At 49.3% G+C, this 18,201-nt stretch overlaps 1 protein-coding gene across 1 annotated transcript; it reads right to left on the bottom strand.

Moving 5' to 3' along the window:
• Positions 1 to 12,349: 12,349 nt before the first annotated feature.
• Positions 12,350 to 15,775, bottom strand: FOS (Fos proto-oncogene, AP-1 transcription factor subunit). Its single transcript, XM_007184482.3, has 4 exons — positions 15,489 to 15,775; positions 14,456 to 14,707; positions 13,918 to 14,025; positions 12,350 to 13,794 (listed from the first exon to the last, which is right to left on the bottom strand). Exons 1-4 carry the CDS (start codon positions 15,627 to 15,629, stop codon positions 13,153 to 13,155), a joined length of 1,143 nt encoding a protein of 380 aa, XP_007184544.2. The 5' UTR covers positions 15,630 to 15,775; the 3' UTR covers positions 12,350 to 13,152.
• Between the last annotated feature and the right edge of the window lie 2,426 nt (positions 15,776 to 18,201).

Below are 18,201 nucleotides of genomic sequence, written 5' to 3'. Positions count from 1 at the left end.
AGAGATCTTATAACCTTCCCCCGTTCCATTTGTAAAACAGCTACATTGGAAAACAGACCGACAAACTGCTATATTTCACCTACTATGTGCCAGGCACTGTTCTTGCACTTTGCATATATCAGCTCAATTTATCCTCATCATACCACTAGGAGATGAGTAGTTCTTTTTACAGATGAGAAAACTGAGGCACAGAGAACAGAGTAAACTTGCCTAAGGCCACACAGCAAGTGGTGGGGTCTGGACAGAAACCCGGCTCTGGAGGGTGTGCTGCCTCTCCGATCCCAGGAGCAGAGGCCTCCCCTCTCCTAGTTCTTTGTCCTCTGACTTTCCTATGTCACCACCCTCCTCATCTTTCGGAGAGTCCACTTTACACTTCCTCATCCATCTCTGGGTGGTGGTGGTGTTCTCTTGTGAAACTGCTTTGTGCAACTACTTCCTGTGCAAGGCTGTCTTTGATTAGATCATTATCTAGATTTCCAAAGAACTGAGAGGAAGGTTTATCAAAGCAAAGGCTTGGAGTTGCTTCTGGAGAAATTAATCAATTAATTAATCAATTAATCAGCAAGGGCTTAAGAGCAGGTTTTGTCCCCAGCCCTGTGCTGGGCATCTATGAACACAAAAGACACCCAGGACCTGGCCTCAACTCTCAAGGAAACAACAGTAAAGACAGTACGTAGGACTTCCCTGGTGGTGCAGTGGTCAAGAATCTGCCTGCCAATGCAGGGGACACGGGTTCAAGCCCTGGTCCGGGAAGACCCCACATACAGTGGAGCAACTAAGCCCGTGCACCACAACTACTGAGCCTGCACACTAGAGCCCATGAGTCACAACTACTGAGCCCACGTGCCACAACTACTGAAGCCCGTGTGCCTAGAGCCCGTGCTCTGCAACAAGAGAAGCCACTGCAATGAGAAGCCCGTGCACCGCAATGAAGAGTAGCCCCTGCTTGCCGCAACTAGAGAAAGCCCGCACACAGCAACAAAGACCCAACACAGCCAAAAATTAAAAAAATAAAAAAATAAAAAAAGACAGCATGTAAGCGTGTGCTGTGTGTGCTGGCTCTGTGCACAGCTGTATTTTATAAGATATACAGGAGAGGAGTCAGAAAAGTTGTTATGAAGGAGATGGAATTTGAAATAGGGTTTGAGAGAAGGGGCAAGGAAACCTTGTTCACTCTGAAGGAGATAATAAAACTTGGCAGAAGGAAAAAAAGCAATCCAGGCGAGAGAAACAACAGAAGTGTTTTCTGCATCCAAATCAATCAGATCCTCAGAAATAAACTAAAGAGAGAAAAAACTGGGATTATTTTTTCTGCCAAGTTTTGCTATTTCCATCAGTGAACAAAGAAAATCTCTTCCCCTAGCTGTGATGCTGCTTCTGGAATTGAAGAAGGGTGCTCTGCCTCATGTGTCCACCAGGCGGCAGAGCTGCTACTCCTGTCGCTAGAGCTCCAAGTACAATCAATCCAGCGAGAAAGGTGAAGGATCCCAGGCTCCTCCTCAAATCAGCAGGTTGGAACGGCCCTGGGCCAGCGGTGGGCACCAGTCTTCTCAGTCTTAGCTGCCTACAGTCAGGGAGGAAATAGAATATAGAATGTAAGAGGAAGTTGGGTGAAACAGAAAGGGAAGAGAGAGAGAGACATTAAAGAGGCATTCCCTCACAGGATCTAACCTCTATGTACCGTGAAAAGACCTTCCAATGAGCAGAAAAGGGGTCTCCATGGGTTCAGGCTATTCTGCTATTGTCTTCTGCCTTCTGCTATTGTCTTGACTGAGAAAAGTTAATGGGAGGCTTGGGTAACTATGAACAATAATCAACTGCTAGTCTAAGACTGGTTTCAAGACAGCCAATTTGGGCTCTCTGGACAAGGGTAGCCATTCCAGCCACTGGAAGGAGGAACTCTTGTGGTTTGGGGAGTACGACCCTCCTGGCCATCACCCCAGGCCCTGGTGTCATGCTGTGGGCTGTATGGGGCAGTAGGCATGCCACTGGCACCCTTTAAAGGAGCCCTGAAGTCAGTATTTAGCTTTACTGTACATTCCACCATCTGAGCCAGGCAACAGGGTCCTGAAGCCACAAGAGCAGAGGGGGTTAGAGGGGAGGTGGAAGGAACACCAGTTTGAAGCCAGACATGTTGGCTTTTATCTGTCTCGGACTAGCTGTGCAACTTGAAGGAGTAAACCAACTTTTCTGAGCCTTCGTTCCCCCATTTGTAAAATTGAAAGGCTGAGTTAGAGCAATCGTACCTGATGTGCGTTCTAGCTCTGAAATTCTGAAAAACACACACTCCTTTGGCCAGAGGAACTGGGGAATGGGCGAGGGTTGAGGGTGGAGGGCGGTAGCCGCGACCGAGCAGCCTCAAGAGTCGACCCCACCCCTGCAGTCGGCTCCCCGGCAGTAGCCACTGCGGCACTGCCCGCCCCACCCCCGCCCTCATGGCCGGGCGGCGCACACCCAAGGCTCCCTCCGAGACTTCTGGAATCTCGCTGGATTCCTCCCAGGAATGTTTATTGCCCCTTACATCTGCAAATCGCTCTACATCAACAACCCTACTGCGCGAGTATTAACCATCGCTGCAATATTCCTCGTTCCGCCTGTAAGAGGAATTGCGGGGGTCTGGATTTATGAAGGTGAAATCCGAAAGTGATTTGCCTGGGATTCATTCAATAATCAGTTAGCAACAGTTAATTAAGCGCCTAATACGAGCAAGGCGCAAAGAGACGCACAAATCCAGTTACTATGGAGGTCAGAATTGTAGGGGTCCTCAAAGAACTTCACTGATATTCCAATTATGTAATGCGCCGCTCCCCCGCCCCCACAACGCCTGTAACTAAAAGGTGATGGACGATCTCCCCTCACAAGCCTGACGACACAGAGCCCCACCCCCAAAGTTCATTTTACCAGGCTAGGTAAAGGGAAGTGACCTTCCCAAGGTCACTTATCCCCCAAGAGGCAACACTGATCCCAGAACCTCGGTCTTCAAAGCTTTCCACTGCGCCATGGACGAGAATTTTAAGTTCAAGCCTATAAAATGTAAAATAGTGAGGCGACGGATGGCTGTTTCCGGGCACAGAGTGAGAAAATCGTGATCCCAGCTCTCCCACCCTAAACAGACGAAACAGCCCAAATCTTGGCTGCAGCCTCAACGAGACAAATGTTTGGGACCCCAGAGTTCATCCATCAGTCATCCACGCCTTCCCCCGGGGTCCCTATCGCCCCTGCCCCCCGCCTCCGCTCGGGTGTCGGGGATGGGTCTGGGGTCGCGTGGAACAGAGCAGCCCGCAGCAGCCCCACGGGGGCGTGGCCGGGGACAGAGGGCGGGGAAGGCGGGAGTCCGGCTCCCAGCCTCGTCCCGACGGGCGGCGCCGTGGCTGAGCCAAATATGGGCAGAGCGGAAGCAGCGGGCAGACGTCACGGCGCCGGGTGGGGGCCGAGCTGCGGGGCAGATGACGGGAGGCGCTGACGGCACCTACGTCTCACCATGGAAACCAAACAGTAAATAGAGGAATTGCGAGCTCCTGGCGCGGCCCAACCCAGTGACCTGGCATGAAGCAAAGGGCCGGAAGCTGGGAAGGGCCGGGAGAAACCTGGGCTTGGCAGAGGAAAGCAGGGGCGCGGCGAGGGTGCTCCGAGGGCGGAGAAGGGACGCCGAGAGAGCACCCCCTCTGACAGGTCCTTGGGAAGCCGGCTCTCCCTCAGCCCAGGATCCAGCAGGGGCAGGTCAGGAACAGAAAGAAGCCCTCCTGGATGGAAAGAAGCCTTCCTGTCCTTTTTGAAGGGCTTCCTCGGCCTGCAAGGTTGTTGCGGATATTGGTGTTTCTTTGTTTTTCCTTACTAGTGTCTAAGAATTCACACATTGGGACCGCAATACCCGGACTCAAATTGCAGCTCCGCCACTCTAGTTGGCTGATCTTGAGCAGATCACAATCTTCTGTGCCCCCGGACTATATTATCTATAAAATAAGGGTAATAGCAGGACTTACCTGTATTCATGAGTTAATATAAATGTGTTTGTGTGTGTGTGTGTGTTTGGAACAGTGTCTAGCGCATTGTGAGCCTCAATTAGTGCTAGCTGTTAATTTTTATTCCTAAGCAACACAACAGTGGGTTAGTAGTTTAGTCAACTACTAAATTATACTACTGATGTAATGGGTTTTTTCTTGATTCGTTTTTTAGTTTTAAAATAAATAAAAAGAATTTTCCGGACTTCCCTGGTGGCGCAGTGGTTAAGAATCCGCCTGCCAATGCAGGGGACACGGGTTCGAGTCCTGCTCCAGGAAGATCCCACATACCACGGAGCAACTAAGCCCATGCACCACAACTACTGAGCCTGCGCTCTAGAGCCCGTGAGCCACAGCTACTGAGCCCACGTGCCGCAACTACTGAAGCCCGCGTGCCTAGAGCCCGTGCTCCACAAGAGAACCCACAGCACTGAGAAGCCTGTGCACTGCAACGAAGAGTAGCCCCCGCTCTCCGCAACTAGAGAAAGCCTACCCAACGCAGCCAAAAATAAATAAATTTATTTAAAAAAAGAAAAAAGAAAACTCAACAGTAATCCCAGCAACTGTTTAGAACTTGAAACAAAAGATTTTTTCAGGAAAGAGTATTTTGTCACTGATGATGTCCAGAATTCCCAGTTCATGGTGTTAATTAAAAAGCAGACCAAGTTGAACTGGTTTTATTATTACTTTTAAATTCTCAGCAGGTAATGTGGATGACACACATTGTGTGTGTTTTGTGGATGACAGACCCTAGTGTGATCCCCAGTAATTCCTGCCTCCTGGTGTCCATGTTGGGAATTTGTGTGATTCCCTCCCCTTGAGGTGGAACCTGAGGCTTGCTTCTAAGCAACAGAATATGTGGCAAAGGTAATGGGATGTCACCCCTAGATCATGTCGTGATGTATATATATCTCCATCTTGCTAGCACACACTAGTAGGTTTTCCTGCTGGGCTTGATGAAGTGAGCAGCCATGTTGAGGAAGCTCACAAGGCAAGGAACTATGAGCAGTCTCTAGGACCTGAGGGTGGCCTCTGGCCAACAGCCAGCAAAGAGCTGGGCCTTAGTTATAAAATCACAAGGAAATAAAGTCTGCCAACAACGCGGATGGGCTCAGAAGCAGATTGTTTCCCATTCAAGCATCCAGCTGAGAATGAGCTTGTCTGACACCTTGATTGCAACCTTGTGAGACCTTGAACAGAGGACTGAACTAGGCTGTGCCTGGACTCCTGACCCGCAGAGACTGTGAGATAATGAATACATGTTGTTTTAAGCTGCTCGATTTGTGGTGATTCGTTTTATACAGAAACAGAACACTAATCCACCCTCTTTGCCTGTACCTGGCACTTGCTTGGTGTCCCACTGTAGCACTGCATACGCTGCTCAGACCTTCTACCCTAAATGATGTGGTGTGGGCCTCTTCAGTGCATTGCCACAGTCGTCATCTGATATCATCAATGTTTGGAAGCTGTAGGGGAGGTTTGAGATTTTTGAAACCCACTCCTGATTTGGTAGAGGAAACAGTCTCAGAGAGGTTAGAATGTCACCCCAGGTCATAAAAGTACATATTTAGGGGCAGATTTAACATTTTAGCAAAACAGTTAAGCACTTTGGACTTTAGAGTCGCAAAGAGCTGATTTCAAATCTAAGATCTGCTACTTAGCAGTTGTGTGACCTCGGTTAACTCACCTTTTCCTAGATCATCTTCCTATTGGTAAAATGAGGATCCTAATTGTATCTGCCTCATAGGTTTGTGGTGAGGACTAAATGAGAGTATCCATTCAACAAAACAATTATTGTGTGCCCGTTATGTGCTAGTTGCTAGAGGCAAAATGATTAGCAAAGCAAATCTGGTCTCCGATTTAACGTTGCCTATAAAGTACATGGCGCAGCCTGGAACGTAGCAAGCACATGTGAAATGCTGACCATTATCAATATTATGTCCTAGGTTCTATCCCAACCACATGCCTCCAGACAAGCTCTACAAATTGACATCATAGAACCTCTGCCATGTAATTCCAACTGCCTACATCCCCTCCCCACCCCAATATTCCACAGGTATCTTGAGCTCAGTGTGTCCAACACAGGACTTACCTTCTTATCCCCCAAACATGCTCTTCTTCCTAGAGTCACAAAGTCATTGGGGGACCCACAAGCCTCCTTGTGGGTCAAGCCTGGTAAAGCTGGGAGTGAGCTTGGATTCCTCCCTCTCCCTCACCTCCCACATCCACTCAGTCACCAAGTCCCAACAGTCCTACCTGCTAATTACCTCTTGTTCCCTCCCTGTTCCCACCACCACTGCCTGGGTTCAACCTACACACAACTGAACTAAGTAAATACCAGGCTCTTCATGATCTGGCCACAGTAACCTCTTCTTGACCTGTCTCTAGCCCCCTCCACTTTGATGTGGCAATATTGATGTAAATGAAATCAACTGTACTTATATGACGCTCTATAGTGTACATCTCCCACGCACTCTTCCCCCAGCCCCGCATTTTATAGTCCAGCAAAACTAACTGCGTTGTCTTCTGGGTCTGTGCCTTTACAGCGTATATCCCTCTGCCTCCTGCAATCCTCCCTCTGCCACTTGCTCATCTAGCAAATTCCATCCATCTTTGAAGCCCAGCTCAGCGGTCACCTTCCCAGAGACTCCCCCAGATAGAGTTCATCACTCCCTCCTTCTCATAACCCCTGCACATCTCTTGTCAATTTTCACTGCTACAGTGTGTGTAATACGTTTATGTGTCTTTCTCCCTTTCCAGGCCAGGAACTCCAGCCTGTGTCTTCTTTGCATCTGAATCCAGCACCTGATACAGAGTAGACACCCAGAAACTTTTTTTGTTTAATATTTATTTATTATTTATTTTGGCTGTGACAAGTCTTAGTTGCAGCATGTGGGACCTTCGTTGAGGCATGCGGGCTTCTTGGTTGCGGCATGCATGTGGGATCTAGTTCCCAGATCAGGGATGGAGCCCAGGCCCCCTGAATTGGGAGCATGGAGTCTTACCACTGGACCACCAGGGAAGTCCCTGGAAACTTTTTTTTTTTGGCTGTGTTGGGTCCTCATTTCTGCACGTGGGCTTTCTCTAGTTGCGGCGAGCAGGAGAGCTACTCTACATTGTGGTGGCTTCTCTTGTTGTGGAGCACGGGCTCTAGACACACGGGTTTCAGTAGTTGTGGCATGCGGGCTTCAGTAGTTGCAGCATGCAGGCTCAGTAGTTGTGGCACGCAGGCTTTAGAGCTCAGGCTCAGTAGTTGTGGTGCACGGGCTTAGTTGCTCCGCGGCATGTGGGATCTTCCCGGACCAGGGCTCGAACCTGTGTCCCCTGCATTGGCAGGCAGATTCTTAACCACTGCGCCACCAGGGAAGCCCCCTGGAAACTTTTTATTGAATGAGATGAAGTCCATGCTTGCTCCAGAAGATATATATTTTCTCCCTTGACCCCCATCTCCCTAAATTATAAAGCAATAAATAATAGCTCACCCTTCTATAATACTCCTGTGTGCCCAGGCACTGTAATAAGCTCCATACATACTAACTTATTTAATGCTCACAACAACCCCAGAGGTGGATACAATTATTATCTCCCTTTCACAGATGAGGAAACTAAGGTGCAGAGAGGAGAGGTAAACTGCCCAAGGTCAAGGAGCCAGGATTCAAAGCTGAGTCCATGCTCTGAACCACTCTGCTATATTGGATCCAATTCCTCGAATCCAGATTAATTTATCATGTTTCTTTGATAAGTTTAGCTGCAATGACAGTCTCATGATTGACTAAAAAGCCTGAAAATGAATCACTGTTTCTGTAGCTCTGACCCCAAATTGCTCCCCAAAGTAAACATGGGAGCAACTGGGACCTGTGCCATTTACCCTTATGATGGAGGTGCTGCATTTTGCTCCACTCGCTTTAGTAGGGTCCCCTTCCTACAGACCTCCTTCTAATGTAGCTGATGCTCAAACCCCTCCGGGTTCTTATTCTCATCAACTGATTGAACCAAACCTCAGCACCATGTCAGTTTGAGCTGAAAGTTAAAACAGTTTATTAGTTAAGAAGATCTGATGACCATCAGGACAGGCAGCCTCCTTGGGACAACAGCCAGAGCCCTTTCTGCTCTGTGTCCTCTTGGGCAGCTGAACAGTGCTCGAGAAGAGCAAAGGAAAGGCAGCTTAGATTAGTCCGTGGATTGGTGTGTGGAGCCATTGAAATGAATTGCGTTACAACTAAACCAGTTTATGCTTCTGTTGCATTCACCTGCGTGCAACGTGGAGCTCTATTGAGCCAGCACCCTTCAGGGACTTTGAACTCGTTCATCAGGAGTCAATACGCTTTATTCCCATCTGCTTTTGCCCAGGTCTGGGCATATTCTTGTAAATGATGATTGTGATAATGATGTTGATATTGGTAATGATCGTGATAGCCGCTAACCCTATTCTTCTATTCTCATGCAGGCTAAATTGTAAGTTTTATAGTTTAGCACACCAAGTGCTAGGATCCAAAACTCAAATGCATTTGTGTAATAGTCTGAAATTTTTATTTTATATCAATGAGAGTGAAAAACATTGTTTTGTTTGTTTCCTTGAAGATGATGATACTTAAATTTACATATGCATCTACTCTTCATTTGGTATTGAAACAAATTTCTCAGTTTGTAATTAGTCTAGAAGTGTCACTGACCTGCAGTATACTTGTATTTTTTGGTACCCCTCAAAATTCCTTCCCAAGCCAGCTAGTTCATCGTCTTAATATTGTAGAACTCTTGACAAGAATTTTTTTTTAAAACGAGAGGCCATGCTCTTTCACTCAGGAAGAAATCTATGAAGAACACAGCTCGTCTTCACTGTTAAGTTCTAGTTCTCTTCCTTTAGATGTTTTTGTCAATTTTATCCACCTTCATTCATTCATCCATCTCCATTCATTTAACAGGCATTTGAGTCCCTAGTAATCCTTGGGGCTAGAGAGGTGAACAAGACAGAAAAGGTCCCTGCTCACATGGAACTTACAGGCAGTGGTGAAGGGTGGAAATTTGTTAAAAAGGGAAAGGAAACATAAATAAGGTGTTGGAGAGAGTGATAGAACGACCTGGGAAGGCTTCTTGGAGGGGATGTTCTTTGAGCTGAGTCCTGACCAACAGGAAGGAGCCAGCCTGGGAAAAGAAGCCCAGGCAGAGGGACAGCAAGTGCAAAGGTCCTGCAGCAGGGACACGCGTGCTATGTGTCAGGCATGGAAGGAAGGTCAGTGAGCAGAGTGCCTGCAGGGAAGAAGGACAGGAGATGGTGGTGGAGAGGAGTCAAGAGTGAGCTCTTTAATATTTATAGCAAAACAGCACAGCTTAAAATGCTCTGATATTCAGCATTCAAGTGATGCTCATATCTCATTTATTTTGTGAGGAATATGATTATTCTATGTTTGGAGGAAGTCTCACACACAGCTGAAAGATTGAATTTTTGTTTTCGAAATTTTTTTTACTTGAAAAACATAAAAACTTCAGCTGATTTCCTTAGAGTAATCTGAAAACTTTTACTTTGCCTCTGTCTCTACTTTGTCCATTAATTAAAGATAGCATAATTGATTTACTTTCCTTTATGCATGGAAAGTTGCTGTTGATACAAAATTACTGTTGTTAGAACAAATTGTTAAATGCTACCCTTTAATTTTGAGAATTACACAAGATGCAGGGATGTGCAAAGATGATGCAGAGTCTACAATCCACTATTATATAAAGATAATTCTCTTTTCTTCTACGCTTTTTCCATCTAAAATTAATTTGGAGCTGTGCACAAAGGCGGTGCATTCACTTTGAAGTTGAATTGGCAGAAGTAATCCAGGGAGGCAGCAGAGGAATTCCAGGAGCCAAAGATGGAACTGGAGTATATGTTTGAAGTCAGACATAAAAGATATGAAATCCCCATTGCTTAATATCATCACAGGGCCTAAAATAGGAGAATTTAGAGAGTATGTGTGGAATATATTTCTGCCTGTGGAAATAGTGCAGAATTTATTCATTTATCCACCCAGCAAATATTTGTTAACCCTGTACTATGTGCCAGGCACTAAGCCAGGTCTGGGGATCCATTAATGAACAAATTAGACATTCTCCCCATAAAGAAATGACACCCTTGCATACTTATTTCCATCTCTTGCTATTATATGAGTATCTTTTGTATCAGCGAATGATGGTGCCCTGAGATAGTCATTTTGTTGAGACCAGTGTAAGGCCATATCGTGTGGGTAGGGATAGAGTCTTTCCCAAAAGGAAGTTGACATTCCCAATGTCCATCATCCATGGGAGTTGTTGAATCCTGAGTCAGGAAAAGAGGATTTGGAAGGAGCCCCTTTAGCTAGAAAGAGAGGAAATTCCTTTCTTCTCTTGATCCCATGAGAATGGTGGGCAGAGAGCTTGGTGGGATGTCAACCCAATGGCGGACCCTATAGGCCCTCTGAGAAGCCTGTTAAAGAGATTCTCTGTGTGCAAGGCCCTCTCCTGGACCTTTAATGCAGGCTTGCTGATGGAGCATCCTGGTCTCAGCTGGGCTATGGTGAACTAGAAGAAGGGTCTGCGTGCAGGCAGAGGCCAGGGCTGTCAAGTGAAAAGCAAGCCTCTCTCTCTAATCAGCATGGGGCTGACCGAAGCCATTAGTCAGGTCTCCAGGAGTTCAGTGTCCAGGGCTAGAGGTTTAGCTTCCCTTCCCCATCTGAGAAATCTGCTTCCATGGGTTGTTATTACTGTACATGTAGGGGATCCAGCTGGTTTCCTTCAGATATCTTCTTGTTACTTGAGATCTAGGTGTTAGTTACAGTAATTCTGTATCCAGTTTAGGTCCTATCTAAAGGCTACAGAAAATTTACCCTCTGGACAGCAAACAGGGAGTCTAAGGCCATTTTCATTATTGCTGGACAGGCAAAAATAATATGCAAGTGATGTGTGAGAGATCAGTGCTCTTAAGAGCCTAAAGCAAGTTGCTTTCAAATGTCAGTTATTATGTGAGGAGCTGGGAGATCATAGGTGTGAACACCACCCTCAATGGAACTGTCATTTTAAATTAAAACTTTCAACTTGGCTGAGTATGACATCGCATAACCACCCAGTGATTTTTAGTGTCACCAAAGCATTAGAAGGCTGGCCCTGAAGCTCCTCTTCCACCTGGCATGGGTGCAAACCTGGGCTCTGGCTTCCGAGCTTGGTGCCCACATGATAGCAGAGAGCAGGGGAGGAAGGACGCCGCCTCCTCTCTTTGTGGTTGGTACCTGTGCATGAAAGCACCCCATCACCAGAGGTGTCCCAGACAAAGGTCATGTTCTTCATTAAGATGATAAAGTTTCTAAGTTAAAGCTTATTCATGAAGTCATGTTGACTTCTCCTTCTCGAGCTATCATGTAACTTTTTATTTACCTAATGATCAACCACTGTTTGTACTGTCTGAGATCTCTCGAATTCTCAGAGCCAGCTTTTTCTTCCCCCAGTGAATGTCAGGCATATGTTAAAGAAACTTCAGAAATTACAATGCATTTATTACGAATGGATAGGGATGAGAACCCCCGTCCTTTCTTTCTGAGAATAAAAAGACTACAACTAAATGTATGTCTGTTTGAGTTAAGGACTGAAGAGTTAAGGACTGAAAAGTTGTGGGTTTATTTTTTTTCCTAACCAGGTGAAAACTTTTTCTTTTTTCTTTTTTTGGCCACACCACAAGGCTTGTGGGATCTTAGTTTCTGGACCAGGAATCAAACCCCCGTCCCCTGCATTGGAAGGGCAGAGTCTTAACCACTGGACCACCAGGGAAGTCTGAAAACTTTTTTTTTTTAAACCAAGTGTTAAGAGGCAGTTCAGCCTGTTGGCTAGGGTAATGAATGAAGAAGTTAAGATTCCAATCCCAATAGTGGAATATTGAGAAAGTCGTCATTCTAACCGTTCAATTTGCTCTCCTTTAAGGAGGGAGTAACCGTCACATGATTTTGTGGCAAAAAGTTAAAGTGGTTCGTGCAAAGCTTAATTGTTTGCTAAAAGGATTCCTAGAAGACCAAGACATTTAAGTTTAGTATTAGCACAAGTAGACTTAAATATGCCCCTCTTCGACTTTTAAAACAGAAGAAGGAAGACGTGTTCTCACAAAAGCTGTTGCAAAGCAGTTTCCCATTCCTAGAATCTCTAAGGGGAGACTCAGCACTGCAAGGTGAAGACACGCGTCTGTACAATTTTCCAACCTCAGCTCCAGAGTTTCTCTCTTTTTGATAAGGGATCAAACAGAGCAGTGTGTCCCCTCCAGGAGCTACCCTTCTTGACAAACTGGTCTCCGATGATACCTCCTGGAATCTTACAAAACTTCCAGAATGAAAAGAGCACGAGGTTGGTCGCATTCAACTTAAATGCTTTTATTGACAATGTCTTTGAACAATAAGCAAACAATGCTTAAATTTTTCATTCAGATTCACTTTCCACATGTCAAAAGACCTCAAGGTAGAAAAAAATAAAATAAAAATATAAATATCTGAGAATCCATCTTAATAAATAAATTAAAAACACAATAAAACGTTTTCATGGAAAACTGTTAATGTCAGAACATTCAGACCACCTCAACAATGCATGATCAGTAACGTTACAATGAACATTGATGTTGAAGAAAAACTACAGTACATGGATATAGCTATTTATTTCTATCTACCAGAAAATAAAGTCATATCTTTCCTTAGTTTAATATTGGTCATTGCTAATCAGAACACACAATTGCCAGGAACACAGTAGTTATTGTTAAAATCAGCTGCACTAGATACAATTTGAAAATATCCAGCACCAGGTTAATTCCAATAACGAACCCGATAGATTAGTTAATGCTATGAGAAGACTAAAGAGAAAGAGAAAAGAGACACAGACCCAGGCCTGGCTCAACATGCTACTAACTACCAGCTCTCAGATGTGTCACTGGGAACAATACACACTCCATGCGTTTTGCTACATCTCCGGAAGAGGTAAGGACTTGGGTCCACACATGGATGCTGTCAAGTCCTTGAGGCCCACAGCCTGGTGTGTTTCACGCACAGATAAGGTCCTCCCTAGGTCTATGGGAACCCTCGAGGGAAGACGTGTTCCTCCTCTCTGTAATGCACCGACTCGGGCAGTGGCACATGCGTGCCTGCTGCCTCCCCTCTCTGCCTGCTCACAGGGCCAGCAGCGTGGGTGAGCTGAGCGAGTCAGAGGAGGGCTCGTTGCTGCTGCTGCCCTTGCGGTGGGCAGCTGCACAGCTGGGGAAGGAGTCAGCCTCAGGGTAGGTGAAGACGAAGGAAGACGTGTAAGTAGTGCAGCTGGGCGTACAGGTGACCACCGGGGTGCACAGGGGTTCCAGCTCTGTGGCCATGGGCCCCATCCCCAGGGAGCCACCGTGCAGGGGCTCCCAGTCTGCTGCATAGAAGGAACCAGACAGGTCCATGTCTGGCACAGAGCGGGCGGTCTCAGAGCCGCTGGGCCTGGACGATGCTGGGAACAGGAAGTCATCAAAGGGCTCAGCCTTCAGCTCCACGCTGCTGATGCTCTGGACGGGCTCCACTGAGGGCTTGGGCTCAGGGTCATTAAGGAGGGGTAGGGTGAAGGCCTCCTCAGATTCGGGGGTGGCAGCTTCAGGCAGGCCCCCGCTCAGATCAAGGGAAGCCACAGACATTTCTTCTGGGAAGCCCATGTCATCAGGGATCTTGCAGGCAGGTCGGTGAGCTGCCAGGATGAACTCTAGTTTTTCCTTCTCCTTTAGCAGGTTGGCAATCTCAGTCTGCAAAGCAGACTTCTCATCTTCTAGTTGGTCTGTTTCCTGGATAGAGAGGACAAAGCAAAACATAAGACACGGTCTTACTCAAGGACGCTGCTCCCTTATGTCCAATCTCCAACTTTCCCCTTAAGTTTTAAAAAGAAGTGACCCATGGGCTCTACCTACCGCTTGGAGTGTGTCAGTCAGCTCCCTCCTTCGGTTCCGGCATTTGGCTGCAGCCATCTTATTCCTTTCCCTTCGGATTCTCCTTTTCTCCTCTTCTTCTGGGGACAACTGGGTGGGGGCGGGGGGGGGGGGGAGAGCAGCATTCAGTAACAGTGTCTGCCATCAGTTCCATTCACCCACCCCAGTGACACTGGCTCCTGCAGCTTCCCAGCTCCTAACACCTCTTCTGTGAAGCCATTTCTAACCTGCAGTTGCAAGCTGGGTGTGACTTGCATTTAAAATAAGAACCTCAGCAAGAGCCAAAGAAGAGCCCAGACTGAAAACATGAGATAGGAACCTATTAGGGAAGAAACTACACATTAGGGTATTTCTTAGAATGGGACTATCAGAGCCTAACTTGGGATGGAAAGGGCTTGGCTCGCCATTCGGGATGTCTAGTCATTTCCATCAATGGCTTCACCCTGTCCGCTGTGCTCCCCACCTCCACCAGTGCTGAAGCCACCCTACCCCCACCCCAGAGAAGGTGCTGAGAACTCACCTGTTCCACCTTGCCCCTCCTGCCAATGCTCTGAGCTCTGCCTCCGTTCATGGTCTTCATGACTCCAGCCCTGGAGTAAGCCCCAGCCGAGGAGGTGGGGACTCCATAGGGGTGGGGGGCTCTGGTCTGGGATGGGGCCACGGAGGAGACCAGGGTGGGCTGCACTAGCCACTGCAGGTCCGGGCTGGTCGAGATGGCAGTCACTGTCGGGATGAAGTTGGCACTGGAGACGGCCAGATCGGTGCAGAAGTCCTAGAATGAAACAGAAGGAGAAAGCTGACGTGAGTGAGCAGATTCTGGACGCAGGTGGGGTGAGCAGAGTTCCCAGTGCCGCATGCAGCAGGGAGAGAGAGAGGAGAAACCGTTCCGCCATGGACTGCTCAGGTCTTTTTACATGCCCCTCATCCTGGATGAAAGGTTTCCCCCTTTCTTCCCAAGAATTCCGCAGCGCAGTGCCTTTTTCCTCCATCCTGCTGCTGCGTTCCCGTTATCCCTTCAGCATCACTCGCTTGAAAGGGGGTTTGTTATAAATATCTCTGACGTCTGCGCTGACGCAGGCGCCGCTCCGGAGTCTCCTGAATGAACTCGCTTTTTATCAATGAAACTGCCTTACACACCCGCCTGCTTCACCCCACCCCTCCTCCTTGCTCCAGGCTGCGAGGCGAGGGGGGATTGCCGCTTTTTGCCTCCTCCCCGGAGGCGCCGGGCTCTAGTTGGCGAGTCTTTGCTTGGGACACTTTTGTCCCAGCTAATGTCAGAGAGCAGTCAGGGAGGGCGGGCCGGGGCCAGCTCAGAATGAGCCTGCCGCGGGAAAGGAGAACCAATTCTTATTATGACAAGCTTGCGTGCGCTCCGAACAAGTTCGGGGCTCCCGAGGTAGGGCTGCTCCGGCCGGGGCAAGCCTCCCTTCCCCCCGGCGAAAGGGCTCCTCGACTCGTCTTCCTGAGCGTCCCGCCCCGGTTTCTCCTCCCCGGTGACCCCGAGCCCCGAGCCCCGAGCCCCGGGCCCCGCGGCAGCGCGAAGCCAGCCTCACCTGCGCATTGACGGGAGAGCCCATACTGGAGAAGGAGTCGGCCGGTGAGTGGTAGTAGGAGAGACTGTCCCCGGCCGGGGAGGCGCTGCTGCAGCGGGAGGATGACGCCTCGTAGTCGGCGTTGAAGCCAGAGAACATCATGATCGCGGGTAGTCAAAGCCGGGCGAGGGGCTGAGGGGAGGAGGCAGGTAGGAGCTGCGGGGCAGAGCTAGGTAGGAGCGCTGTTGCTGCTCGCTCGCTGGGCCGCCGCCGGCTCAGTCTCTGATTCTTAGCTGCTCGCTGCCGATGCGGTTGGGAGTAGTAAGCACCGCAGCCACCGCTTTTATAACCCTTTTGTGAATGAGCCCGACACGTCACGGGGCGCAACCATTGTGGCTCCCGGGGGGTGTCGCGCGGGCCTGGCCACATCTGCGGTCTCCTTGCCGTCTCCGCCGCCCTCGCAGCCCCCTGCCTCCCGTCTTGTCGTGTTTCTTTATCGTGCGAGCTTTTCGCAATCTGGGTCTTGGGGTCGCTTGGAGCCCCAGAGATGAGGGACTTCGGGGATGGCTCCCCCCACGACCGCAGGGAACGGCCGTGGAAACCTGCTGACGCAGATGTCCTAATATGGACATCCTGTGTGAAGGGGAGGGAGGGATTGACGGGAACTGCTCGCGGGCTGCAGCCAACACCGAGGGTGCAGCGCGGGGGGAGGCGGGGGCCGCGGCCAGGGGGAGGGGAGGCGGGAAAGGAGGAGAAGGCGAACGAACATTCGCACCTGGTTCAATGCGGACCCTTGTTCCCGGGGTGGGAGGATGGGGTGGGGGCGCCCTTTTACCCCTCTACGGAAAGCGGGGCACAATTCTGAGGCTCTGGTATAGGCGAAACAGGTACACAGCCCCGAGGGCTTAAGCCTCGGCCCCCGAAGGAATGCGCCTCTACCCCCATTCCCCATTCTAGCCCAAATTCAGGGCAAACTCAGGCCCTCGCCTCGAGCCCCCGGACTCCAGCACTACTAGGATTGTTACTGCGTTTGGAAGCAGAAAGTCGGGGGATCCAAAATAAGAGAATACGATAACCTACTTTACCTACGATGCTGGGTATTTTCATTTTCATTTTTTTGTTTTTAAGGAAAAAGGCGCATTTGTTTTTTCTTGGCCATATATGACATGTTAGTGTTACTGTCAAACCCCTGAGAAACTAGCCAATAAACATTCTGCAGAACCTCCATGCAAGGGTGTCTGGAGGGTTCGTTTGCCTGGTTCTGAGCTTGGGCCCGGGGCCTGGGGGTGTTATGTGGACAAGGTCGTCAGTTCTGGGTACCGGATGGAGTGTGCTCTTGGGGGAGCGCAAGTCCGTGCTGGAGAGGTGGGGGTGGTTCGGTGCCCCAGGAAGCTGGTGATTGGGAGCCCGCAGCCAGTGATTTTCCAGCACGAACTTGGAGGGGGGAGGACCGGGAGCGCTTGGAAGGACCGTGCCCAGCAGCGCCCAGGCCGGAATCCTCGGCGTCTGGGGCCTCAGGCACCGCTCGGTGGCCTGGAAAACAAGGCTTTGGGGCGTCAAGGTGCTCTATAGTGCGCTGCGCCCCCAGACGCCTCCAGCCTCCTGCTCGGATGCAAAGGACAGCCGAGGTCACACTGCCCCGGCTCGGTCCCAGCGCGCCGGCCACCTCCGGGACACGAAGCCGCAAGTCCCCGTAGAGACACAGGTCCCTGTGTCCCTTCCCCCACTCTTCGGGCCCGGGGGTCACGGTGGGCACCTGGAGAGGGGCGAGGCGGGATTAGGGCTGCGGGCGGATCCTTCGGGACACGCGGGGAGCGGGACCGCCGACCTGCCTCCCGCCGCCGCACCCGGGAGCCAGGCGATCCTGCTATAGATAGTAACAGGGAAGCAGCTGTTTACAGCAACACTGCGCCGCCAGGGCAGTCTCCAGGCGACACTGCGCGACCGGGCGCGCCGTCGGCCTGGCGAGGCCGCCCTCCCTCCTCGCTCCACTGGGGCCTCGGCCTCCCCGGCCCGGCAGCAGCCACTCCCGCCGCCTGACCTCATCTGCCCAGTCCGGGGGCTGAGTGCGGCTTGCGCGCGGCTGGGCGCTAACCTCCATTCTTAGAGATGCGAACCCGGCGAGAGCTGGGAGGGCAGGGAGGCGGGGATTCGTGGAACTGGGCCACTTGCTATTTTTGCATTCCCTGTCACAAGCAGAGGTGAAAACAGAGTTTCATCATTGTATGTCACTGGTTTATGTTGGTGGGAATTTAGGCGCTTTTTTTTTTTCTTTCTTTTTCTCACTTGAAAAAGGGGGGAAAAAAGGAAAAACACATAATACGTAAACACAGACTTCTGGGAGCTGCTCTGAATCCTAAAGCAATTCTGCTGCCTTCCATTCACCTAGTTCTGTCGTCTGTCAGGCTACTTCACTGTACTTGATTCTTAAAAAAAAAAAAAAAAAAAAAAAAAGAAGGCAAATCCATCTCTCTTCTTATTAGCTTTGGGCAAAGTAGGTCAAGCTTTGAATTCCTGGGTCTGGCCTTGCCTTCCATTCATAACTGGATCTCAGGCCACTTAAGAGAAAACCTAGAATGATTTCATTTACTTCCCCTTCAGACTCTTGAAGCAGCTCAGGCCAACAGACAAAGGATGCGTCAAGATTTTATATCCAGGATTTATCTCATATATCATTTATCCTGCCCTTGCCAATAAAAAAGGAAAAAGGCCTTTGGATAAACCTGTCTCCTCC

This window comes from Balaenoptera acutorostrata, chromosome 3, assembly GCF_949987535.1.
Source record: "Balaenoptera acutorostrata chromosome 3, mBalAcu1.1, whole genome shotgun sequence".
In the NCBI taxonomy this organism is placed as follows: domain Eukaryota; kingdom Metazoa; phylum Chordata; class Mammalia; order Artiodactyla; family Balaenopteridae; genus Balaenoptera; species Balaenoptera acutorostrata.
The sequence above is the reverse complement of the archived record's forward strand: the minus strand, read 5'-3'. Positions and strand labels throughout refer to the sequence as shown.

What these genes read in the sequence shown, in the direction of transcription:
- FOS (XM_007184482.3), bottom strand. Translation starts at nt 15,629, where the DNA reads ATGATGTTCTCTGGCTTCAACGCCGACTACGAGGCGTCATCCTCCCGC. An exon ending in GCTCTCCCGTCAATGCGCAG is followed by an intron (nt 14,708 to 15,488) that starts GTGAGGCTGGCT and finishes GTTTCATTCTAG; the next exon opens with GACTTCTGCACCGATCTGGC. An exon ending in TGACTGACACACTCCAAGCG is followed by an intron (nt 13,795 to 13,917) that starts GTAGGTAGAGCC and finishes CTCTCTATCCAG; the next exon opens with GAAACAGACCAACTAGAAGA.